At 40.6% G+C, this 26,386-nt stretch overlaps 2 protein-coding genes across 3 annotated transcripts in view; both read left to right on the top strand.

Annotated features, from left to right (window-relative positions):
- Positions 1 to 9,075, top strand: part of ABCC5 (ATP binding cassette subfamily C member 5) — a 66,705-nt gene extending 57,630 nt beyond the window's left edge. For both annotated transcript variants that reach the window (XM_063167149.1, XM_063167147.1), the window contains 6 exons: positions 1,969 to 2,082; positions 3,098 to 3,210; positions 3,887 to 3,995; positions 5,347 to 5,574; positions 5,837 to 5,979; positions 6,655 to 9,075. In XM_063167149.1, coding sequence (XP_063023219.1) covers positions 1,969 to 2,082; positions 3,098 to 3,210; positions 3,887 to 3,995; positions 5,347 to 5,574; positions 5,837 to 5,979; positions 6,655 to 6,927 — 980 coding nt within the window. In that variant the 3' untranslated portion in view covers positions 6,928 to 9,075. The remainder of the gene's footprint in view (positions 1 to 1,968; positions 2,083 to 3,097; positions 3,211 to 3,886; positions 3,996 to 5,346; positions 5,575 to 5,836; positions 5,980 to 6,654) is intronic.
- Positions 9,076 to 14,570: 5,495 nt separating this feature from the next.
- CAPN10 (calpain 10) lies at positions 14,571 to 26,033 on the top strand. The gene is made up of 14 exons (XM_063167128.1): positions 14,571 to 14,637; positions 15,001 to 15,208; positions 16,531 to 16,662; positions 16,912 to 17,108; positions 18,371 to 18,588; positions 19,106 to 19,247; positions 20,742 to 20,908; positions 21,442 to 21,725; positions 22,190 to 22,392; positions 22,759 to 23,014; positions 24,083 to 24,282; positions 24,868 to 24,913; positions 25,046 to 25,071; positions 25,637 to 26,033. Exons 2-14 carry the CDS (start codon positions 15,065 to 15,067, stop codon positions 25,698 to 25,700), a joined length of 2,079 nt encoding a protein of 692 aa, XP_063023198.1. The 5' UTR covers positions 14,571 to 14,637; positions 15,001 to 15,064; the 3' UTR covers positions 25,701 to 26,033.
- The last annotated feature ends 353 nt before the right edge of the window (positions 26,034 to 26,386 follow it).

Raw genomic sequence — 26,386 nt, 5'->3', positions numbered from 1 at the left:
AGAGAAAGATGTAAGAAATCTTATAAAAGTTACATTGTGAAACAACTGTCCTCTGAACAAGTGTCCTTTTAATTCTGATCAGTTAGTAGCTACCTACTGTTAAAAAGAATGATGGCAGTAGCATTAAAAAAACGTGCAGATTTATGTAGCTGTTTATGTGCTGGAGGCTTCCTGCAGCATTGTAAACCCTGCCTTTACTTGTGTCAGTGAATTTCACAGGTCAGTTTTATGATGCTGTCTTTAGAATATATAAGTAGTAAATTATTCCTCTTTCTTTTAAGTTTAATTGGCTTGTTATTGAAGTGAATAATGGGAATGTATGCTTTTCTAGTTTGTCCTGTTATGTTCTTAAAAGCCAGTTCCATGTGTTTTCTCAAGCATCCAATGTAAACAATCTTAGAAAAGTTCCTAGAAATCGTGACAGCAAAAGTGTTTAGAAGAAAGCATTTGTTTTTATTCATGTATATTGTTTTTGGACATGAACTGATGACAAGTTTAGGCAAAGAAGTGCTCTGAGCATCTATGGAGATGTTACAATGCATATTATAGATCTTTGAAAGCTGTTTTATGTTGAGTAATTCTCAGTGAGTAGTACTGTCCTAAGTCACATTATGCATGGCAGTAATGTGGGTAGGTCAGCAGATATCAACCTGTTCATCATCTTAGTCTGTTCCATCCAACATAGAACAAAATCCTTTCTGATTTTGGTCTGTTCTCTAGAGCTGGTTGTTTCAAGAAGCATTTGCTGGGAAACTAAAAAAATGTCTTTCCCTGTGCAATTCTTTAGTAAGCTCTTTCTCCATTCTATTTTGTTTCCAAGACAGACCTTTGTTCTAAATCTTACCCTCTCTGACATAATTTCTGGAGTCTTTTCTGTTGATAGTAAATAGGCATCTTTGCAATGGTATTGTTTAGGGAAATATGAGTCCACTGACTACCACTCCTCTTGGATCTTGCTTAATTCTCCTCTCTGTAGCTTGAAGTAATTGCCCTTAACACTAGTTACCCTAGTTCTTGCTTTCCCCTGGGAAGCAGGTCCACTTCCTTCTCTGTTCATACAGGTTCTTTTGTTTTCCAGATATATCCTGGTTCTCAATTCACATTTGGCTATGTGGGATTTGTGTGTTACACTGACAGTCTGAGGTTGTGTTATGTAACAAACCCTGACTTCAGGTTAAAATCTCAGCAAAGAAGGGTAAAATTTTAATAGTTATGGATGTTAAGTATCTTCTGAATCTGAAAATCCATTTTCTGCAGCTTCTAATGTCTGAAAGGGCATAGGAAAGATCTCTTGCCTTGGCAGTTTAATACAGCTAGTTTGGTTTGAAAGCCTGGAATGCTGTATATTGCAGTTAGGGAGAAGGAGTAGCTTACCCAGTCACAGCTGTAAAAAGTCCTAATGAGAGCAAGGTGAAATACCTAGGGCAAAAACCAGGTAGGATGATAGATAAAGCTTTAAAATATACCCAGGATCTGTAATACAATAACCAAATCCAGTTCTTTTCTCTTTCCACTCAAGAGGTGACATTTGCTTAGTAATTCTTGGCACTGAGTATGGAATTGTGTTTACTGTTCTACCAGTGACAGTATGCTTTTGCAGCACTTGATGGCTCCCTGAAAGTTACCTGTACAGTACTTTTTTCAGTGCTGCCTTCCCTATCTTGCAAGAACTGATGAGATTATGTCAAGGATGTACACTTCAGCATAGTTTTCATGCTGTTTTGGTTTCCAGTGCAGCCTGATGCATGATCAGAGTGAGGAAATACGCTGGGTTAGGCTCTGACTTCTGTTACTAATTACAAGGATGTTCTGCACTCAAGTTCCTCTGCCATTACATTACTGTGATTCTGTCTCACTGTTCTGTCTTTTGCACTTGCAGCAGCTTTTAGTTTGTCCCTGTGCCAGTCCTGCACAGATCAGCTTTTGCTGATCATTTTCCCACAACTAACAAGTTACTTTCTGGGGTAGGAGCTGCCTTCACATGTTTGGAGACTGCATTCCGCCTCGATGCTCTCCACAGACAGATGAAGCTCCTTGGAGAAGACAACCCGGTCAGCAAGCTTCAGGTTAAACTGGAGCCAGGTATTGCTTTTGGCTGAGGCTGCTCTACACAAAATTTTACACCTCTGTATATCTATGGTGAAATATTTACAAAAAATTACTAATATTTACATATCTTTGTGAAAAAAAAAATTGGTTTGTAAAAACAAGTCTAAAAACAAGTAAGGAAGTTTTGCTTTCAAGTTTTTTTCAAGGTTGGATAACTCATCTTTATAGATACTGTTCTGTGTAAGAACAGACTTACTGAGTAGAAAGCATGTGAAAAACTGCCTTGAAAGCTGTGTGGGTTTGCAATTCTGGACATGCAAAATCAAGTATTTAAAATGGAAATATTTGGGAACATAATATAAAATCCTCTGCTATTCAGTGTTCCTCTCTTTATGTGTTCATGTAAGAACTATGTATGTATTTAGCATGCAGATAAACAGGTCATGCTTTGAGTTGAGCTGTGCAGAGGCTGTTTGGTTATTCCTTGAGCAGATGCATGACTGCACTCCAGATTTACCTGTCTCCTTCACTGGTAGTTCTCTAGGTCTGTGGTCAGAGTTGGGTGGGTGAAGCTGTCTTCTATGTAGATGATATTTAAAACAACCTAAAGTGCAAGTGGAGATGATATTGGAGTCAAATGGAAAAGCATGTGTGAAAGCCTCAAAAAAGGAGCAAATAGTGATTACATTTTATTGATATCTTTGAAAAATTTGTGGTATGGTGATTCCCAGAACCTGGCACTGAAAAAAAGAAAATAAAGAATTTGTTTTCAAGTTCCAGATCTGTTTTCAGTGACCTCTAGTTTGAAGTGGCTTATTCCTTTGGGAGTTACTACTTACCTTACAATGACTGATTTAAAAAAAAATATTTCAGGCTGTCTTTGGACTGCATCTATTTATTTACTGCAGTAACGTAAATGTACTGACAACAAGCTTAGTTTTTATTAAGTCACTATGTCTCACCTTGGTGGTCTCTAAGGAGTCTGTATAACTCAGAAGGGGCTGGAAATCACTCTCCTCAGTAGTTTCTTATCATGTTGTCTTTTCAGGTGTAAATCCCAGTAATTTAATGAACCTCTTCACCTATGAGAAAGGCTACTGCTTTGTTTACTACCTGTCCCAGCTCTGTGGTGACCCCAGACACTTTGACTCCTTCCTAAGAGTGAGTGTAAATATGTGTTTTCTTGAGATTTTGAGCTGATTTTTTGTTGTTGGGGTTTTTTCCCCCAGATTCTTTCACTGTGGCTAATTGTTAAGGGTAAAGTTGAATACAAGTGTGTCAGAGATGGAGGAAAGTTGTGGGCCTGTCAGCTTACATGAATCTTTGTACAAGATTTCTAAGATTCTGAGCTCATGAGGTGCTAGATACAGAGCAGTAGTATATATTTGTTGTCACTTGTTCTGTCCTCCAAGTAATTAGAAAGCTGTTCCAGCACAGGTTGTGTGTGACTGGAAAGATGTGACTTGATTCACTACTAAAAAGTGTTAACTTGGATTTTTTACCCAGGGTGACAAAGGGTTCGAGTTACTGTATTGGGGCAGGTTGGTGCCTGGAAGCACACTTACAAAACCTATAGAAAATTGTCAGCTACTGCCTTGTTTTGGAAAAGGAAAATGAAATTATACTCAGCTGTCAGCTACTCACTTTTTTCTTGTTTCTTTATTTAACTGGGTGAGGAGGGAGAATATTTTTCTTCATTTTTTTATACCTTCAAATAATTGTTCCTACTCTTATGCTTGTATTTTTTTTTCGTTGTCATTGTTGTGGCATGCAGTGATTCTACATTAAAAGGAAGCTGTCTTACTCCTGATCATAATTTGAATGTTTACTATTTTAGGCCTACATTGAGAAGTATAAATTTACCAGTGTTGTGGCTCAAGATCTTCTGGATTCCTTCCTGAATTTTTTTCCAGAGCTGAAAGAGCAATGTGTTGAGAGCAAAGCAGGTAAGAGATTTACTAAGCTAACTGTAAACACTGTAGAAAACCTGGATGATGAATTTTGTGCTTGGCTTGGAGGATGCACAGGGAAATGCTAAGGCAAACAAAATAGTTTAGCAACAACCAGATGTTCTTGACAGAATTTGTGGCTATTGCCTCTACACTGGGGAATGAGAACCTCTGAAATTGCTGAGAATTTTGTCATTAATTAGCTGATTGTCCCTTGGTTAACTTTCTCATTAACTCACCTTCACTCTGCAGACAGAATAATCAGTGCTTGTGAGATTTACACATGCTTAAATGCAGGGGAAAGGTGAACACGCGTTGAAATTTAATCTATTTTAATAACAGAAAGCATGCTTTGAGAACTGTAACTTCCCCAAGATCCTGCCCATACATATAAAATATCTTTCAGAATGTTTCACTTTCCCTTATATCCCCTATTTATAGCAGTTGGTGGATTTGTGGAAGGTCTGTGGCCTCCCAGGTGCTTATTATCTCACTTTCTTAAAGAAATGAGACTTGTGTTATCCTGCCATGTGTCCATCCCTGTGAAAAGCTATTGAGCCCATTGGACAGTAAGAGTACAGCTCTTAAGGATACTGGGTGCCTGCAGGCTTTGTGGAGAGGAAACTGCCTGTGGAAATGAGTTTTCTATGGGAAAAGCTGTGGCATGAGCTCAGCAGTTCTGTGTTTTATTTGGCCCACTGGTAGGCTAATGAGTTAACCACAGAAGTTGCTAATTTTTGCCTGGCTAATATTCAGGGGATGCAGAAGGTAGGAGTTTTAGCATGGATGGTGTGGAACAGGAAGTATTGCCATGGGTTAGAAAAGTACAGAGGTGGTAAAAGGCCAAGAGGAGCAGCTGGAAAGCAGGCTCTGCTGCTTGTGAAGAAACTTTTTTTTTTTTTTTTAATTAGTTGCATAAATAAATATAAATTGCTTGGGCTTACTGGTAGGTAGGAGGAGTTTAGTCATCCCTCTCACCTCCTTTTTTTTATAAAACGGGTTTTCTTCATATTTGTCAGTCTTCCTCAAAATTCTGAGAGAGAAATGCAGGCACACAAACATTAGAGCATAATTTGAACATAGGTACTTGTCAACCTGGCTGCCTTAAGAGCATGTGTGTTTCTTATACTTACTGTACTGCTGAGCTCTAGAAAACTCACAGTGAGGTTTGGAGCAGTGTTGCTGGCACTCTTCCAGGTGTTCCATAGGCTGTCCCAATTGTTGTGTCACTATAACTATTGCTTGCTGTTGTTACAACCTCCCTTAACTATGGGAGCAGTTGGACTTTGAGGCAGCCAAGCCACCTGCAGAGATCTCTGCTCCACATTTTTGGTGCTCCTCATTCCAGGACTGGAGTTTGAACGTTGGCTCAATGCTACAGGACCTCCGTTAGCTGAGCCAGACTTATCTCAGGGATCCAGTCTGACCAGACCAGTGGAGACACTCTTCAAACTCTGGACTACAGAGCCTCTGGACTCTGTTGCTGCTGCCAGCAGTGTTGACCTCACTAAATGGAGAACGTTCCAAACTGTGCTTTTCCTGGACAGATTGCTGGATGGATCACCACTGCCACATGGTGAGTACTCTTTCCAGGATAGTAGAAAATTATCCAGGGAATAATTGATGGAATTCTAAAGATCCCTGCCTCTGGTTGACATTATAAAGTCAGGTTGATGTCCCAGGCCATGTCACAGAGGGATTGGAATAGGTGATCTTCAAAAGTCTTTCCCAGTCCAACGGATTTTATGATTCTGTGATTTGATGTTGTTATTATCTGATGACCCTCAAAATTGACAAAATAGGTCATAGTTCTTTCTCTGTGTATGTGCTTTCTTCAGAGGTGATAAAAAAGCTCTCGGAATGTTACTCCTCTCAGCTGGACTCCATGAATGCAGAAATCCGTATCCGCTGGCTGCAGATTGTAGTCCGAAATGACTATTACCCAGACCTTTACAAAGTCCGTCGCTTCTTGGAAAACCAGGTACTAACTGCTGGATTAAACTCACTGCACCTCTCAGTGCATGAGACATGTGCATGAGACATGCGACGTGAAAGACCTTGGAACTTCTGCTTCCTGGCCAAGTGTAGCCCAGGTGTGTTGCGAAGGGGCTGAGCATGGCTCACCTGCTAGCGGTGGGGAGGAATGGGCAGATGTAATTTCAAATGCCTACAGATAATCTCTGCTTTTCTAGCCTGACTCAATACCCTTATCCTAGCTCTGCCCCATGCATTTTATGTATTGCTTTGCAGCAGCCCTGGCTTTTCCAGACCACAAGTTTTTGCACTACTAAATCATGTGATTATTTGAATATTTACACTTCAAGCAAGGCTAGGCCTCATCGAGTTCTTTTCAGTAGTTGTTATTGTGCTGGAGCAAAAGGTTAATGCATGTGTTCAGTGTGGCCTCTTTTATTTGGCCTTTAAAAATAGTTCTGTTATTTGTGGAAGTAGCTCAGTCTCAGAGAGCAGATTTTTTTTTTTTACCATTCATAAAAATCCTTGTATCAGACTTAGAATAGACTCATCTGTCTTTTGAAGAAATGTGTTGTTTGTCTGCAGTCTGAAGTTACTCAGGGCTGTTGGAGTGTAGCTGTAGAAGAGCTGAACTTCTTGACTTTCATTGAAATGTTTTTGTCTTGTTTTCCTTTTTTTGTAGATGTCTCGGATGTACACAATTCCACTTTATGAGGACCTTTGCACTGGCACTCTCAAGTCTTTTGCCTTAGAAATTTTTTACCAGACCCAAAACCAGCTGCACCCCAATTTGCGGAAAACGATCCAGCAGATCTTATCCCAGGGCTTGAATCCACTTCCTGCCATAGACACTACAGCAGTCACTACAGACACACCAGCAATGGTGCTTGAGGACAAAGTCTCAGAGGCCACAAATGGTGCCATTTCACTCAGGGATGTCAACGTGTCTGCTTAGATCACCAGTTCATGCCAGCCACGAAAGCTTGAAAATGGGGACAGGAACAGAGGAAAGATACCAAGCGTTGCCTCCTTTCCCTCAGCCTTGCAGCTGCAGTGTGTTGTAACTGGATTTCTCTCCCACAACACAAAGCAAATGTGCCTTCAAGTATCCAGTGTGTAATACTGCCAGGTTTCAGAGATCTCCACCAGCTGTGTGATGAATATTTTGATTCAATTTTTACTGGGCAGGGACTCCTGGGCTGTTGCTTCTTCATGGAAAGTGGATAGTTCCCTTTCCTGAGGCTCTTCTGGATGGTTTCTTCAGATTTGTTGTTTCGTGGGAGGGTGTTCTTTTTCTTCTTATTTTTTCTTTTTGTCTGAGGCCACTGAGGCTGTGGAGTATGTCCTACTTGCTGTGTGTATGTTGCTGGGGAGTGTGTATGTGTCAAGCTGTCATTGTCCTAATATTTGGGCTAAAGTTCTGCAAAGGAGAGACTCAGGAATTGTTAGTGGCAGCAAACATGTTTTCATGTTAAGCTCCTTCCTGTGACAGAGGTATTGTGATTTGGAAAGAAGGGGACTAATGCTTAAATGAGAAACTAATTTTAAATAGCTCCCGTTCCCCCCTGCCCATAGGTGGCTAAATAATAATAATAATAATAAAAATGATGATGCTCTTTATATATATTAAGAAATATATAAAAAAGAACAGGGAAACATTATGATGGATTTGAAATCCTTCTGCTAACCCTACCCTCAGTTTTCCCTTTGCACTCAATGGAACAAGCAATAAAGAAATGTGTAGGCTTGAATTTTCAAAGTTAAAATTAGGTTCCCAAATGCCATCAATTCTGGTACTAACTGGATGCCTAAATCTTTTTAACTGTTTTGACAAGTCTAGCTGCAACCTTTGCTAGTGTGTCAGGATGTGTGGCACATGCATCAGATGCACTCTGTGTCTTCTATTCTGTCCTTTTGGAGGAATTACCAAGACCTGTAATTTTTTTAAGATCCTTAGCATATCTTGGCCTGTAAGTCAGCCATGAAAATATCCATGTGAAGATTTTACTGCCTTGAATAATGTTTGCCTCAGTAACAGTGGCCCTGTCATATGATAATCTGAGGGAAGCACCATCTTTCTTGATGTGAAACTTTTAAGTCCCACTTTACCCAAGTCTGACTTACGGTGGGAGTAAGGTGCCATTTCATTTCCCTGGTGTGCTGTTTCTCTGGATCACTGGCCAGCCATGTAGGATGGTAAGACACTGTCTTCCCTCTGTGCTGTTTGGTCTCAGGAAGCCAAGGGTAAAGTGTTCTGGGGTATTGCAGAGTACAGGTGATGGTTCTTAGACTCTGTGCCACAAACTTTTTAACATGTGGGTACCTGTGTGCTCTCTGTGAGCTTCCACGAGGCATCTCTGAGCTGATGCATCACCAGGATAGTATGAACAAAAGGCAAAACATTTGGAAAAGACTCAGCTAACAGAGATGTGAGAGAGAAATTGTTTTATACTCCAGGGCAAATTTTAGTCCTGCTATGGGGATCTGCATAGACAGGAAGAGGAGGAAATTTGGGAGGGCTTTGTTTTCTTCACCAAAAGTATCTGTTTACACCCATGTGTGGATGAGGACTTAGGTGCTGTTACTGGATCTGCATTTTCTGGCTTTAAATTAATTTGGATTTCACCATAGCCTTAGCCTGGGCTGAACTGGGATAAAGCAATAATAAACTCAGGCCTCTGTAGTGCTTCGTTAGTTTTAAAAATGGGCCATCAGCAATTTTGGGCTACAGAACTTCAAGCTCTGCCCTTTGCTCCTTGAATGGGATTATCTTTTAAATTCTGTTTTGTTTTCCCAGAAAGGATGGAGAATGATGTTTTCTACACAAATCTCTTTCCTTTTCATTTGTTGTTCTATTGAAAGAGATTTGTACAAGCTGACTTTACACTTCCGGAGCTGCCGCTGTTGGTGCTGCGTCTCCTGGGCCCCAGTGCCAGCAGCGGCAGCCTGGTCGAGACCAGGAACCACTAGCGATTTTTGGAATCACGGGCCTCTGTTCTAACATATTTTATTTACTGGGAGAATGTTTGTGACCCTGGTGGGAATTTTTCATTTACATGGATGCCTTATGATGATTGTCAAATTAAACTAAGCTTTGTGACAAGTTCAGCCTTTTGGGCAGTTTTTTGGTATCCCTGCTGTAGCTGTGTGGAAGAGCTAACTTGGTACATTGTCTTTGTTTTGTTCTTTTCTGGGATGCAGCATAGAGGGAGTTTGGAAGCTCTTTCAAAGCTACACAGGAAGGTGCTGGAGAGGTGGCAAAAGCAAACAATCAAAAATGAATATTATCTATTGTTACTAGAACTGACTGAAATACATCAGATCAGTTCTGTGTTTGCATAGACACCCATCAGAGCAAGGAAATGCTGGCTGAACTGAACAGACTGTTTCCTGGTTAAAGAACACAAGATGTATGTTAGTGTTTCTGCCCTCATCTCTGCGAGATCCCATCAAATGGCTTTGACCTAGGACTTGTTTTCTGAGACACTGAAACAGAGTAAGATTTTTTTGAACATATTCCATGCATCCACCTCCAGATACTTCTGTTTCTCCTGTGAGTGAGGAGTGCATTTTTATTTTGTAGAGACAAAAAACTGGCAGCAAGTTTGTGGAGATAAGCCTTCCTTCGCTGACAGAAAATAAATTGGTGCTTCAGGCTACTTGCTGTCTTGATTTGTAGTAGACTTCACACTGACAGGCAAATTAGACTGTGATTAAATAGAAACTATTTGCCTTATCTTTGGTACATTAATTTCTGATCCATTTAAGTCAGATTAGATATCAAATAAGTTTTATTCAAACAGATGCCAAGAGATTGGGTTATCTTTTTTTATTTTGAAAATGAAAACTATTACTTTATTTCATTGCAGCTTTGAGCAGGGCAACAGAGGATGTAGAAATATCACTTGTGGGAAAGCTCTGAAGAACCAGTTGTTTAATAGAATGGAATATTTCTGACAATTTTTTAGCATTTCACAGCCACGTTGGTTGATACATTCAATATATTCTTGCTAGCTACAATATACTGTGTGTAAGCTTGTATCAATAATTTTGGCGTCATGTTACATTGCAACATTTTAACCACGAACTCTATCAGCCAAGAACAATTCTATCAAGTATACCAAACATTCTTCTTCAATCAAAACTCTTTTATGTTCTTGCACTGCAGTGACCTTGGTCATTACCTTTTTTGGATAATGCAGGACTTTCTGTACATCCAAGCTCATGTGCTGCACAATTCACTTAGGTCAAGTGCACTTCTTCAGTCTGCTCTCCCTGTTTGTCCAAAGACAGAACAACACAGTACAGTCAACACACTAAAATCACATCACACTTTTCACACTTTTTACTATAGATTGATAAAAGCTGAAAGCCATTTTGACCACAATATCACTTGGTGTACAAAAGAAACTGTGTTATAAATCACTGTGTGAGATTTGTCAAGCCACTGTTCTCTGAGACACAGAATTATTGTCAGTTGTGAGGACACGGTTTGACACTGATTTTGTTGAAGCCCCAAGAAAATTGGTTTAGCTGTTGATTACATGCATTCCTGAAATGCATACCTAATGTCTAGTTTGGATTTGTCTACTTTTATCTTCCAGCACTGGAAACTACTGCTTTGTTTGTGAAAGTTAAACTACTTCTCTCTTTCTCATGTAAGTACTTTTTAATTCTTAAAGAAAACAGATTGATTGGTCTGTTACTGCAAGCTGTCTTCCACAACTTCGTGTATTGACTTTGCTTGGGTGGAGCATGATGTTTCAACATCCTTTTAAAGTGGAAATTGCACATTGTTTCTCAAAAATTACCTCAATTGCTGCTGTATATTCCACATTACCTTTAAAAGAATTTTTTACTAATATTGTCCATTCATCCTTTTTTTTCCCATTAATAACAGTAGTAATGTGGGCACATGTTAGCATATGTCTTACCTGGACATGAGAACCTTTTAAAGATAAAGGAGGTAGAGAAAAGCTATTCCATATTCTGGAGGTGACTTTTCACTCTATACAGAGAGATACTAGCTAGTGGCAATAAATATATATATATATATTTAAAAATATATATACTAGAGACAAGTCTTTAAAAATGCAATGGCATTAGTGGGGTTTGCAGACCCTTTTCCAAAATCATACTTCCTGAGGTGCAGCATCTTGTGTGCTGTGGTAGCCAGGCTGAAAATTTGGAGCTGTGTGTGCCTGAATGGGAGGTGTCTATAACCCCAAATACCCACTCCAAAATCTCTCTTAAGCAAAAAGACACTCTGTGCTGTTCCCTTGATACAGCTCTGATCACTGTCAGCTCAATATTGCTGTGCCTTGCTAATCCTGGTATCAGGATTCAGAGAATTCAAGAGCTCCCTTGCGAACAGCTTCAGCGTGTCAGCATTTGCAGAAACAAACACACACATTGGGCCCAGCCACTGCTGCTCGATTACTTTTACTCCTCTCCCTGTCCTTGAACCACTGGGAGTTGGAGACAAAAGCAAACATGGGACTGATGAAACCCAAAAACTGGCAAACAACCATGAAAATATCAAACACTATTCTAAAGGATCATCTTCATTCACATGGAAATGAGCTGGTTATTAAGCTGGACACAAATCCCTTTTAAATTTCTATAGCAATGGGACTCAACCCTTCTCAGTCTTCCTTCTTCCTTTCCAATGAGAAATGAAGCACCTACCTTAAAGTGGACTGAGACAACAAGACAAGTATAATTTTGTCTTAAAATGTTATCTTCAAGACCTTCTGTCTGAATAGACCTGTGTTTTATCTTCAGAAACACTTTAATCCAGCAGGATTGCCAAGAGGCAACAGGGAAGGTTCTCTCTTTGCTGCTCTCATTGCAAAGAGTTTTGAGTTAACAGAAAAAAAATCATCAATTGCATACTGTATTAATTCGCCCCTTTCCAACCTTGGAGTGGGGCAGGGAAAGCGTGTCAGGTATCTGAGAGACCAAGATAACATCTATGTCTTTCCTTCTTCTAATAGCTTCATAAATAAATAGGTAGGTATTTAACTAATTAATTGTTGCAGGCTGGATCTCCTGTATTTACAGTTAGACCTCAACATTTATCCTGCTTTCTAGAATTGGTCCTCTAATGGAATTTATGCAGTTGTGTGATCGCTGTTTCCTAAAGAATGCAGGGGTGAAATCACACAGATCAGAGCCTCACTGTTCCTGACACAGAGGCCTTTTTTTCCCCTTTCCCTCCCCCAACAGAGCTCTCCTGTGTTGCTCGCTCGCAGCCGCGCAGCTGCAGCTCCCTCGCATGAGCCGTGGACAAGAGGGTTATTCTTACTGCCAGCAGTGTTTCCTCTGCTCCCAAAAGGGTCAAAACTCCAACGTGAAAAGTCTTGTTTGTTGATTAAATTTGCAGTGTGCAGGGGAGAAGCCTTGTGTCTGTACAACGGGCAAGATCGAGGGGCAGAGAACCTAATTCTGAATGTCAGAGGTTGGACAGCTGCTGCAGTTACCTGAGAGCATTTCCATCTGCCAAGGTTGGCTTGAGAGGAGGATTTCTGCATTAATGTCTGATAAAAACCACAGGCCCGTGTTTTCTGTGGCTCTCTCGTTCAGATGACCTCTCTACTCAAGGACCAGGTGACCTTAGACTCAAACACATCATCACAGGCAAGTGTGATGGCAGATTTTTTGGTAAACACCTTGTCCTTCCACAGTGGCTCAGCAGCTTCTTTATTGACCACACCTGAGCTCCCTGAGGTACCCTGATGTGAAAGGCCCAAACATGGAAAAGGCAACAGTCTCCTTCAGCGTGCCCTGAAACCCAAAACCTTGTTGTGCTGAACGATGGCCTCGTGGGGCCCTTATTTGTGCATTTCTGTTCTTTGTTCCTGAGTTAGGCAGTATTTTATAAGGCACTTTTTCTATTTCACTGGTCAGTGGTAGCTATTGGAATATGGAAATTAACATATCTCCTTTGACGGTTCAGCCCGTGGACGACTATATGGTGATAATAAAAAAAACCCTGGCAAAATAATGGAACAGTTTATATTAAGCGCCATCATGCAAAATTTACAAGATGGCCAGGGTATCAGACCCAGCCAGCATGGATTTAGGAGGGGTAGGTCATGTTTGACCAACCTGGTCACCTTTTATGACCAGGTAACCCGCCTAGTGGATGCAGGGAAGGCTGTAGATGTTGTTTACTTGGATTTCAGCAAGGCCTTTGACACTGTCTCCCACAGCATACTCCTAGACAAACTGGCAGCCCAAGGCTTGGACAGGAGCACTCTTTGCTCGGTTCAGAACTGGCTGCATGGCCGGGCCCAGAGAGTGGTGGTGAATGGTGCTGCATCCAGCTGGCGACCAGTCACCAGTGGTGTCCCTCAGGGATCTGTACTGCGGCCAGTTCTGTTTAATATTTTTATTGATGACATGGATGAGTCCTTTATTAGCAAATTTGCAGATGACACTAAGCTGGGAACGTGTGTTGATCTGTTAGAGGGACGTAGGGCTTTGCAGAGGGACTTGGAACAGTTGGATGGATGGGCAGAATCTAATGGGATGAAGTTCAATAAGTCCAAGTGCCGAGTCCTGCACTTTGGCCACAATAACCCCCTGCAACGATATAAGCTAGGGACGGTGTGGCTGGACAGTGCTCAGGTGGAAAGGGACCTGGGGGTGCTGGTTGACAGTCGGCTGAACATGAGCCAGCAGTGTGCCCAGGTGGCCAAGGCCAATGGCATCCTGGCCAGTATCAGGAGCGGTGTGGCCAGCAGGAGCAGGGAGGTCATTCTTCCCCTGTACTCAGCACTGGTGAGGCCTCGCCTGGAGTATTGCATCCAGTTCTGGGCCCCTCACTTTAGGAGGGACGTTGAGATGCTTGAGCGTGTCCAAAGGAGAGCAACGAGGCTGGTGAGGGGCTTGGAACACAGGCCGTATGAAGAACGACTGAGGGAGCTGGGGTTGTTCAGCCTGGAGAAAAGGAGACTCAGGGGTGACCTTATCACTCTCTTCAGCTTCCTGAAGGGTGGCTGTGGTGAGCTGGGGGTCGGTCTCTTTCTCTGGGCAACAACAGACAGAACAAGAGGACACAGTCTCAAGCTGTGCCAAAGGAGATACAAGCTAGAATTTAGGAGGAAGTATTTTACAGAAAGAGTGGTCAAATACTGGAATCATCTACCCAGGGAGGTGGTAGAGTCACCATCCCTCGAAGAGTTTAAAAAAAGACTGGATGTGGCACTTGGTGCCATGATCTAGTGGAGGTGTTAGAACATGGGTTGGACTTGATGATCTTAAAGGTCTCTTCCAACCTAGAATTTCTGTGATTCTGTGATAAACTATCAGAAAATGCGCTCTGTGCCATTATGTCAGGAAAGCACTCAATGAGGGCCAGCGATTTCTCTGTGTTTCTCTGTCACAATCTTCATGAAAACACTTTGGATTAATTTTCCTCAGGTGCCCACGTCCCGTGCCCCACTCGAGCAGCTTCCCACTTCCCCCGGGCATTCCCGCACCCCGGGGACCCCTCAGCTCCCCTCAGCCGGAGGGCGGGGCCAACACATGATGCGCGCGCAAGTACCGTCTGCTGATTGGTCGCCGGCGCCGTCCGTCATGGGCGGGCTGGGCGGGGCCGCGCCTGCCGGCGTTGCCGGGTAACGGCCGCTCCGGGCAATGGCGGCGGGACCGCCCCGCGGTGAGGGGCGACCGGGAGCGGGGGCGGCCGGGCCGGCACCTCTTGTGGGGACGGGGGCTGGGGGGCACGAGGAGGCGTGGGCGGAGGGGCCCTGTTTGGGCTGGGTGTGAGGAAAGGGGTGGGGGGTGAGCTTTGTGTGGAGGGTATGCGCAGGGACCTAGGCGGGTGTAGGTCTCCTCATGAGGAGGCCCCCTTGTCCTCCAGCTGAGCGCTGTAGGGCGGCGTCAGGAGCTGGAAAAAGCAGCACCATGGTAGTTCCAGGTGCTCCGTGTTACAGCGAGAGGCTGTCCATCCCTAAATAAATCCGCCATGCCTGTTTGTTTCCCTGTTGCAATTCCCCGGTAACACTCGCTTCTGTTGCAGGTTGCTGCCTGGCCATTTAAAGTCGTAGGAATAGCCGGCAAAGCTGCTTAGGACTGTGTTGAAAATGCTGGGAGAGAAAAAGCAGTTAATGGTGGCAAGAGACCTTTACACAGACCCCACGTTCCCGGCCAGTGATACCTCCATATTCTTTAATTATTGTACCCCGCTGGCCCAATTCAGAGGCGAGATATCTTGGTTGAGACCTAAGGTGAGTTTTAAGGTATAAAAGGCTAATTTTAGCAGAATTGGGCTTTTAGGTAGTAAATGCAGGTTTGTGCTGAATGACTACTTCTGCTTATTTGCTTGGAAATACAGAAGTGATAAAACCAGTGTATGTCAGCGTTAACGATACGTGAGTTACAGTTTTTAGTCTAGGTGCTTGTTTGTAGACTTGATTTAAATCCTCTTGTAGAGCTTTTAATTTTTATGGCAGTAAGAAAAATTCAGATATTTTATTAGAAATATGTTTCATTATGCAAATTATGTGCATACCAAGTTAGAATGCAGCATTTTGTCATTTCCAAACTTTCTGATATATTGCATAACGGTTTTGAAAATAAGTAGTTGTATTTTAGAATTTTTTAGAAGCCTATTGCTTTTTTTGTGGTTGCTTTCTTTGAAAACAGGAAAGAAAACTTTTGAAGCTTATAACTTGTCATGTGACTTGTATTGCTTTTAAACTTATAGCTGGGTTGCAGAGCAAGCTGTATTAGAGCTAAAAGCTTTAGAATGCATTTCTGCAGTACACCCATTTAAGGTGAAGTATTTATGATACTGCCTTTGTGTAGAGGGGAAAAATGGCTATAAAAATGTAATGGAGGAAAAAGGCTTGTTGTCTTGAGTTGTATTTCTTCCCCAGTGTCTGAGGCTGTCTGTAGGACAGTGACAGAGCTGTTGGTTATCGGGTGTAATTGGCAAACAAGTGATTTCATGGAGTTGAGTATGCAGCTTCCTGCTTTTGTTCTTAACACCTTGATTGCTGCTGGGGGCTGTTGAGTTAATTTCCATCTCTTGCAGTGTTTATATATAAGGAGAACCATTTCACAAACTCACTTTCAGATCAGATTAAGTGTTCAGGACTTTGCAGCTGAAATTCCCCCTTGTGCTACCAACTGATCTATTTTTCTGTGCCCTAGGAAGGGTTTTTCCCATGTTCTAATTTTGGGACTTTTGTAACTTGGGATGTGCCGTTTAATGTGGGTAACATCAGCCCTGTCATAGCAAGGAGCTAATGAATTATGTAGTCTTTCACTTCTTACTGCTTGTGCTAGGGCTGCACCTGATGGTTACAGTTGTGTGCTAAAATTCATGTGGGATCTGGTTTTACATTCATGAAGTACCTGCAAAATACCCCCACAAGCCATTTATTTGTTACTTCTTACTTAGGCTGTGTAGGAAAAGGAAATTTTCTAGAGGTAATAAACTCCCTTATTTTATGAGAGATCTCTGAAGCCCTCCCAGTCCCTGAAACTAAGAATTCCTTAGAATGTCATGCAGGATTTGGCTTTAACTCCTCTTCTTTAATTTCAGGACATTTGTTCCTCTCCTCGGTTATTTTCAAACAATCTGCAGGATGTGCAAGTAAAACAAGGAATTTTGGGAGACTGTTGGTTCCTGTGTGCCTGTGTAGCTTTGCATAAGAGCAAATACTTACTGAACAAGGTATGGAGAAGTTTGATGTTAGGGAAGTTTTCTTTGCCTATTTGACATTTGTGTATTGTTCTGCAGTCCCAAGCTGCCATATGAATATTGCCTTCATTATGCTCACTTTCACTGCTCTTGTTATTCTATTTTTTCTGTGTTTGTTACAAATGGCTGATACAAATTCTGTATATTTTAAACTAGTTTTGTTTGCAGAAAATAAACTTCATTAATTTATTATTTGCCTTGGTTTTGACTTTTGCCCTGCAGGTGATCCCTCCAGGCCAGCCCAGCTGGACAGATGAGTCCTACCAAGGCTGCTTCACCTGCCGGGTGTGGCAGTTTGGCCACTGGGTGGAAGTGACCATTGATGATCGCCTGCCTTGCCTTGGGGGCAAACTCTGCTTTTCCCAGTGTCAGACAGAGGATTTGTTTTGGCTTCCACTCCTGGAAAAAGCTTATGCAAAGTATGTGAACGCTGCTATTGATGGAAATAGAACTACAATACTTGTATATTTCTTCTGCTTGCTTATTTTACCCAGCTGCTTTGGGTATAGATCTGAGCATTGTGAATGCTGGTGGTCCCATCCTGGCTTGTGCAGAAGTTGCCCTTTAAACTGTAGGTCTGTAAGGTGAGCTTCCAGTTGCATATGAAGTAAGATAGTCTTAGGGAGGTAGTTCTGGTGGAAAGTAAGCTGCAATCAGTTTTCAGGATTCAAATGATCTTTGTTAAGTCTCTGTCCATTAGTTATGTAATTTCTTAAAGGAAGATGTTTTACTAGGGAAGATGAGAGCTCAATGAGAAGCAGAAAGCATGCAGATATTTTCATGGGAAGCCACATTGAGTGATTTTGTGCTAGTTGAGGCTCTGGTTGTGTGAATTTCACTGCTCTTTTGTATAATTTGTTAGTTTACTGTTTTAGAAAGAAAATGCAGCTATTTAGTGGTTTATGGCACATCAGTAGAAAAGCTGTCCAGAAACACAAAGCAATTTGGAGACAAAATGCACTGGTAAGATAGACATCTAATGTCCCAAAGAATCTGAGCAGAAGATTTTGTGATTGCCAGCAGAGGGCAGAGGCAGACTTCAATTATGTAGTAACTCAGCTGTAGATTGAACAGAAGCTGTGAAGCATCAATGTCGTGTTAAAGCTTCTCTGTGGGTTTGAAATGTAATATTTGTTGTCTGCAGAGCTCTTATTGTTCAATCTTATAATCTGTTTTAGTCTTGACTTCTTTGGCTATGTTTTTGCATCTGCTACATCAGGTGGGGCAGTCTCTTGGTTTGCTTAGGTTGTTGAGGGAAGAGCTGCTCTAGTTATTTATGCAGAGTGAATAAAAATAATTGAAGAGGAAGAAATATTTCTATTTACAGACAATGCAGTTAGTACATCACAAAAGATAATGTAGAGCATGAATAATAAGGTACAAATCACTAGTACTAGACAACAGCAGTTTTTTGAGTAGAATAAAGAGAATGTAAGAAACTTCCCATCAAGCAGTGGAATATCCAATGGTTTACATATTCTTTAGATGTGTTCTATATAGATAAAGCAGTATGTGCTTTCTCTTGCCTACTTTGGGTTATGAGGCCAGGCACAGTCACGACTGTGATGTAGAGTGGGGTGGCAAGTGTGTAGCAACTATGTTTCTTTTGCTCTGTGTGTACAAACTTTTTATGTTTTCTTTGTATTTTTCTAATTTTTTTTTTTTTGTTTAAATTTTTTAGAGTGCATGGATCTTATGAGCAGTTGTGGGCAGGACAGGTGGCAGATGCTTTGGTTGATCTGACTGGAGGAATTGCTGAAAGATGGACCCTGAAAGACCCTGGAAAAAATGTGGAGAAAGAGAAGACTGGCATGGTTTTGGAGAAAGCAGTGTTTAGAAGATTAATGAATCTGAAGGAACAGTGTGTAATAAGCTGTTCAGTCCTCAACTCCAAACAAGGTGATAGTAAATGTCTCTATTAACTTCAAACGCTTCAAAGCACAAGGCAGCCAGCAAATACAAATGCTGATTCTAGTACCTAGCCAGTTTCATGGTACAATTTGAAATATTGGATAAATGAAGATTTAAGGATGTTACTGAGTTCAGGATGGGGGCTGCTTTGGAGGAGTGCTTTTTATATTAGAAGCTAATATAGTCAATTCTCAAAAACAAATGCATCCCCCCCCAAAATGCACTCCCTTGAAAAAGCATCTCAAAAACAACCTTGAAAACTTCAATTAATTTTAGCACAATGAATTTGTAGGGACTTGAGATTAAGGAGCAAGTTAATACACTCTGCAATGTTACTTTATGCCTTTATAGTCACTAAAATGAACTGTTTGAGGTTTCTTTGTGCTGTTATAATACAGACTTAAAACCAATTTCATTTTATCGCAAAATTGCCTTCTTTCACTAATGTTATTGTAAAATATGGAACAGATTCTTTTGTTTATTTTACAATTTTTTTTCTATTCAGGTGCAAGTGAACTAGGAGAATTTCATGCCTTTATTGTGATAGACACATTGAATCTCTCTGAAGTGTCAGGCAAGGAAATCTTCCTGCTACGAATACGAAATCCTTGGGGGAGGCGGTGCTGGAAAGGGCCTTGGTGTGAGGGGTGAGCAGTTTTCTATTCATTTGGAAAACCATTTGTGTAAGTTCTGAAGCACAAAGCTTATCTATGTATTACATAGGCAAACAGTGCTAATAATCTCTAGCAGAGGAGAGAGGCTTCAGTGTGGGTGCAATTCTTTAGAGAGCTGGGAGTTCACACAGCTCATTGGTTCTGAGGCTAGTAAATTTAATCTCTTAGTTCTCGCAATATCAATTTTTTAATAACTTTTTTATTTATCAAATAATATCTTTTTTATAGAGACAAACTTAAGGTGTTGACTAACTTTCTGTTTCTGATTTTTGTGCTTTTCTTGATGTTCTGCCATCTAAATATCTTTGATCGTGTTTGTTTCTTGCAGTCATTCCGCTTTACTTGTCTTTTCTCATTTGTTCCTGGCTCAGCTGCAGAAAACAAGCAAAGGACCAATTTTAAAACTATTGCAGGAGGAAGGATGCTTATGCTTGTTGCTTGTGTTATCTCATTTCTGTAGATTGATATAATAGGAGAAGCTGGAACTGAGTCCATATAAAGTAGAAATAAAGAAGAGAACTGTTTTAAAGGACTTGCAGAAATACTTGTAGCAGCTCAAACAGAAAAGTAACAAGAATGAAAGGGCAGACCCTACTGGCTTATTTCGGAAAATGTTAGCATGTTTTGACTATACAAAAGAACATGCAATTCTTGACAGAAGCAACAAGCATTCAGCATTAAAATATGTTAACAATATGGGGATGTTCAGGAACATTTTTGTAGAAATATTTTTCTTCCCTGAGTTAGACAGATAATTTAATTGCATTTATTGAGACTTCAGCTGATATTTTTTCTTTTGAGAGTGTTTTGGTTATACAGTTGGTCTCTTGCTTCTTTGTCAAAGAGTATGTTGCCATATAGTTGCAAGAGGATAGGGTTTTATTGGATGGCCTTAGAGCCCTGTTTTATTGAAGTGCAGAACTGTTCTTTTCTGCTAGTGAAACAATGGAAAATGTTAAAACTACTAGCTTTTAATGAGACCTAAATAATGAGGGGTTTAAATTCTGGATTATTAAGACTTGGCAAATATTCATGGGGGTAGTCAGTTGCTTAATACAAATGGCAGTTTTTGTTGTAAAGCAATAAAACTTGTTCAGCACAATGACAGCACAGCTTGTTTTACTTTTTTGCCTCTTTTTTAAACAACAGTTAAAAGCCTTTATTTTGCTCTCAGACTTCTTACTGTAGTGACTGTTGTAAACAAAGCACCTATGTCACCCAGAAGTCTGTCCTGCATCCAGTCTGGTATTAGGCTGTTTCTAAGTTTTCTTTGATAAGTTATGACTTGTGTTTCCTATGATCCCTCTTACTGACCAGCAATGTGCAGAGAATTTTTCAATGCAATTATTTCACAATAAAATGAAGAAATCTCTTCTTGCTGTCCTGCTCCATAAGATATTTGGTAGAACATTGTTCTTGAACTCTGCTGGGCAAAGAGCTGAATGTTAACTTCTGTATTATGTGCAGTGGTCAAGGATGGAACCAGCTAGATCCAGTAGTTGCTTCAGAACTCCTCTCACAGATCCAAGAAGGAGAATTCTGGGTTGATGAGGAAGAATTTTTCAGGGAATTTGATGAGATTACTGTGGGCTTTCCAGTCAATGAGGAAGGACAACTTCAGAGCCTCTATACAGGTGTGGTATGAGAAGACATCTTTCTCATGCAAATAACATTATGTGAAGGGGAAGAATTGATTTGAATTGCAAATGGGTACAACTAGACCATAATTTCTTTTTCTCAGTTTTCCCCTCTCCTGTAGATCCATTGGCCTTTTCTCTCTACTGAAAAACAGAAGGACAAAGAGGAATTAAAGATCTTTAGAGAAATAATTGATATTTCTAGGAAATTTTGTTACTTGCTAGTTGATTGAAAGATTAGTGTCATCTCTCTAGAAGACTGTTATTTTAGACAGCCCTGTGATGTTTTGTTTTTAATGGTATATACACTTGAGATTTCTAGTAACAGTGTCTTGTAAAAATTATGCCATTAGTCTTTCATTACCAACTGTGGCTTCTCAAAATCTTGGTCATGAATTTCTGCCTTGGGGAAGTGTCAGGCTATGACAGCATGTTTTCTTGGGCTGAGCAATCTCTGCCATATACCTGTTGTGTAAAATTAGGCAGCTCCCATGTCTGAAATCCTCACCATGATTTTCTTATTTTGTTAGAGAAAGTGCTGTATCACTCTCAGAATCTCTTTGGATCCTGGGTGAGAGGCCAGTCTGCAGGTGGCTGCCGCAACAACAGCAGCTTCCCAACCAACCCCAAGTTCTGGCTGAGGGTGTGTGAGTCCAGTGAGGTGTGCATTGCTCTGCTGCAGAAACACAGGAAATACAGCACTGACTGGGCTGGAAGGATTCAAAAGCCAACTCGCTTGGCAGAGGAAAATCCATCTTTGACTGAAGGCATACAGGGAAAGAATTACCAGGCCGTGGGATTGCATGTCTGGAAGGTAATACAAAAGGAACATTTTTCTCTTTGCAAATAGAAGTTTAAAAGCAATACTGAAACATTTGAGTAAAATAATTCATTTCCCATGCCAGTGATACGATTCAACTAGTCACAATTTTTCTGTCTCTGGTTTATGCTGGAGTGGTTCTGTTTATCTCACAGTTACTGTCTGTACAAACTATTACTGGACTAGTACTTCTTATCGCTAAGCACTTGGGACTGTTCCAAAGTAGTGCATGACATTTTGGGCTGATTGCTTGAAGCCATTCCTAAATTTACTCCTGAATATTAACTCTTCCTACTCGTCTTTGATGTTCAGGTCATCTGCTGATACTCTTGTCTTTGTTTAATTTGTAAATGTATGCATGTTTGAAAATGTTTTGAACAATATTTGATAATTTTTAGTTTTATTACAAACTAGTCATTTTTCCTAAACCGCCACACATCATTATGCATCTGTTCTAGGTGGAGAAGAAACGATTTAACCTTCCAAAGACCCTCTCTGCTCCTCCAGTTGTAGGTACTGTCTGCCATTCCTACGACAGAGAAGTCCATGTGTGCTGTGACCTTTCACCTGGCTTTTATCTTGTTGTTCCCAGCACTTTTCTGAAAGATGCAGTGGGGAATTTCTTGCTTCGTGTATTTTCAACGGGAAGGATCTCTCTCAGGTAGGTTTAAAACAAAACAGAATGTTTCTTAAATTTGTTGGCATAAATACAAGTGTAGCACAAAGTGGGAATGTTCAAAATATTTTGAAGAATTGTGCAGAGTGCTGTATAACAGCATTGTATTGTCTTTGAATTCATGCAAGTTTCCCAGCTCCTTGTTTTTGTTGTGAAGCTGCTACTACCTCTTGTTAAAATACTAACAAGAAGTAGCCAAATGAGTAGCATCTTGACTCTAAACTGCAGCTTCTTGCTGTATGCAGAGGCAAAATGTAGTGTTGGCAGCTGTTTAAAAGCTGGTCAGGTTTGTTTATATTCTGTTAGTATGTGTTTTATACATTTTTGTTTATTTTCTCTCATGTTTAATAGTGAACTAAAGCCACCACCCATGGATGCTGCCCTCTGTGAAGAACTCCCAGCTGGTGAATGGGAGACGGTGCAGCTGCATGGATGCTGGAAGAATGGGCTGAATGCTGGAGGTAGCAGGAATTTCCCCTCCTTCCATACCAATCCCTGCTTTCCCCTGTCCGTTCCTGCAGGAGCAGGGAAAAGCAGTGTGAAAGTCACCCTCCGTCAGCACTGCCTGGATAGCAAGTGTTGTCCAATAGGTTTCCATATTTTCCAGGTAAGGCTTCTGGTCAGTTTGATTGCTTGTTTGCCAAGGGTGAAGGTTAGCCTGGCAGCATAGGGCTCCTTGCAGTTTGCAAGGGTCTTGCTGCTTCTGGGAGAAATACAGGCTGACTCTCAAAGTGATGCCCATGAAAGATATGGAATAACTTAGGTAGTTACATTGCATAGTAACCAGATAATTGGTTCCACTGAATTCTTACAAGGTTCTAAATTAGTTTTAGCAATGATGAACTCTTTTGAGGATTTGCAAAGAATTCTTGGTGCCCTAGTGATTGAGGACCAAACCTTTTGGTAATTTATCATAAAAACTTACTTTCTTTGTGTCTAATAATTAAATGTTTATAGGCAAATTATACTGGATCTAAAGAACTATGATATCTTGAGCAGGTGATCAGAAACAAAACAAGATTGGAGTTGATATGTATAGATACAGATTCAGCATGTGTGTACCAGTGTTCAACTGCATAAGTGTAACCAAAGAAGCTGCTGCTTAAGTAACTATTTTGCAGAGAAAAGTAGCTTTATTTTTAGAAAACATGCTTCAAAAAAAGGTGTTGCTTAAGTGAAAAGTCTGGAGTTGGGCACCAGAAGTAATATAAAACTTCAAGTGCACAATATGTGAAGAAGGATTGGTGTTTTTTATATTCCTATAGAAGACTGAGATGAAGTCTAATATGACATTTTAGTACTGGAAAGACTACTAGATATAGGAAGGGCACAGTCTGTTCGGCACAGTCTGTTCAGCAGATCCCCGAGGCAGAAAACAAGTGCTTTAGGCTACAGCAGGGAAGAGTGAGGTTTGAAAACAGAGAAAGCTCTACAGCTATGCAAGTAGTGCGTTCTATACATTTGTCTACAAACAAGCTAGGAATGATTCATCTGTTCTTAGTACTGCCATCTGGGTGTTCTAGAAGCTTTTCCATTCCTCTTCTCTCTAGCTCTGTACAGTAGAGTGAGTATTTGGAATAGAGATGGACCATATCACACTGTGGTGTCCTAGGAATGAAACACTGTGAGACTGAAACAGATGAAACAGTAGGCATGTTTGCATTCTTTTTTGCAGGTGCCTAACAGCAGCTGGAAACCACAAACTACTTCTTTTGTACATTTGGAGCCACTGGTGAGCTGTGTTCCTCACTGCTATTCCCAAGAAGTCAGCCGACTCTGCAGGCTTCCTGCAGGAAGTTATGTCATTATACCTTCTACGTACTTGCCCAACACAGAAGGCAATTTTACAGTGGTCATAGCAACCAAAATAGACAGGTAAAATTATGTTGCCTAGTATTTGCTTTTCTAGTCTTTTTAGTGCTTGTATTACAGGATGCATGAAAATGACTGCAGTAATGTGTTCTCTCAATGGAAACTTTTTGTGAAGTCTTTGTATTTCTGTAGTTTGCCTGCACTGCTTACCACTTTGATTATGTTGGAAGAATGACTAAAAAAGGCAGTATTTGTTAAATCTTCTTGCATCACTTGTTGAATATCAGATGTCTTGCTGGAGGAGATGACACTTAAGTAATTGATTACCAGCTGCATCATCAATGTTAGGATTTATGCTGAAAGTTCCAAATGCCTTTTAAAATTCTGGGTTGCTTTTGAGAAAATGCGATGAGTAGCCAGACTTATTCCAGTTCTAACTATGATGTGAATAACAACAGCTGTGAAGCAGAATTGTAAATTCCATAAGAGTGCAGTAAGACTCAACAGAATTGGAGAAAGATTTGCTAAGGGAAAGGATGTGGAATGAAGCCTGTTATAGCTTCTCTTTTTGAAGTGGGATAAATACTTGATATTTGCAAGATTCCCAATGCTTTGTGCAGAAATAAGTGTGGTTTGGGTTTTCAACAGGAAGCGCATTCACAGCCAGGAGACACTTGGACAGGTGTTACAAGAGGTAAGTGATATATTTTGATGGATATATTTTGATGTATTCATTCTTGGTGTCACCACAGATCTGCTTTAATTCCTTCTTGACAAAAAAACCCTGATGAAACAGATTTTCTCTCTATTGCACATTTTCTTATAGGTTTCCTTTACAACTGTGATGAAAAGGTAGTGTGGAATTCTGACACTGTCATTTCAAGAAATGTTGGGAAGCCAAGGAATGCCTCATCTCTTGCTCATCTCAATTTTAAATGGAGTAACAAGAAGATGCTCTTAGCCCAGCTGTTTTTCGCTGGTACCAACTGTCAGACCTGTAACAACTTCTTAGTAAAAAAAAATACCTCTTTTAATTATGAACACTGAATATTTGGTCTTCCCACATTTTTAGAAGGAGCATTGAACAGCAAATTATCACGTGCCTCAGTTCTTCAAAAATAAAAGTGAAGAATATGTGCATGTTTTAACCCAAGCTACGGTTTTGGAAGAAAACCATAAAACTTATGTGTAAGGCCAGGTTGGATGGAGCCCTGATCACCCTGCTCTCATGGAATGTGTCCCTGCCCATGGCCGGGGAATTGGAACAAGATGATCTTTAAAGTCCCATCCAGCTATAACCATTCTGTGATTGTAAAATAATATTTTATTGGGAGAAAAAAAAATTAACCTGACAGAATAACTTCATGTGACCAAAGGGATGGTGAACATAGAGGAAAAACTGGAGTGTTTTTTTCAGGAAGGATATACCTCAAGAATGGTCAAAATACACTGGAGTAGAAAAAGTCCAAGCTTGTATCTGACACTGCCAGTCTTGCTGCTGAGCACTTTACCTTGGGCCCTCTATGGAACCAAGCAGATGGTGGGTTCAAAGGAAAGATTTTTTTTGGTGAGTTTTTCTTTAATGAATGCCAGAAATAAAAAAGACAAGACTTGAAAACTTTTGAGCTATCCTATCAGACTGCTTTTGTAAATCTGTAAGAATGTGTTTTATGGAAGAGCTGCCCTTGCTGCAAGAAATGTGCGGTTTAAGGGTTTTTTCTTAATTTATGTTTGAAAGTGTTTCTTATTCAAGCAGGATTTTTAAATGTTATATTTTCCTCAGTAAAAATAAAGTAACATTAAAAGTTTTAAAATGGCTTTTATTTTAAAAGTTAAATACTTCAATTTTGTCACGTATGCATTGGTTCTGTGGTAGCAAACATTACCATGTGTTAGAACCCTGGGATTTCACTTAGTGGAAGGGAATAATGGGAGATTCTTGCAAGAAGAATCAAGTCTTCCATTAGTCCCAGAAATATGTAGTATTCTGCTTTTGCTTTTAACTACATCCTGCCATAATTTCTACTAGCTCCTGTTGAACTTTGAAAATTGAAAGGATTTAGGATGCTTTCAGCTGAATTTTAAATGGTCAAAACCTTCCACATGTGTTGGTGTGGAAAAAGAGCAAAAGAAAACACTGAGTAATAAATCTCTACTGTACCTACTA

The sequence above is a fragment of the Melospiza melodia genome, chromosome 12 (genome assembly GCF_035770615.1).
Source record: "Melospiza melodia melodia isolate bMelMel2 chromosome 12, bMelMel2.pri, whole genome shotgun sequence".
Classification (NCBI taxonomy): domain Eukaryota; kingdom Metazoa; phylum Chordata; class Aves; order Passeriformes; family Passerellidae; genus Melospiza; species Melospiza melodia.
Note: the sequence above shows the minus strand (reverse complement) of the source record. Positions and strands in the feature narration are given on the sequence as shown.

Excerpts from the sequence above, each read along its gene's own strand:
- CAPN10 (XM_063167128.1), top strand. The coding sequence starts at position 15,065 with ATGCTGGGAGAGAAAAAGCAGTTAATGGTGGCAAGAGACCTTTACACA. Across the intron at positions 15,209-16,530 it reads TATCTTGGTTGAGACCTAAG|GACATTTGTTCCTCTCCTCG; the intron begins GTGAGTTTTAAG and ends CTTTAATTTCAG. Across the intron at positions 25,072-25,636 it reads TTTACAACTGTGATGAAAAG|GAAGGATATACCTCAAGAAT; the intron begins GTAGTGTGGAAT and ends TGTTTTTTTCAG.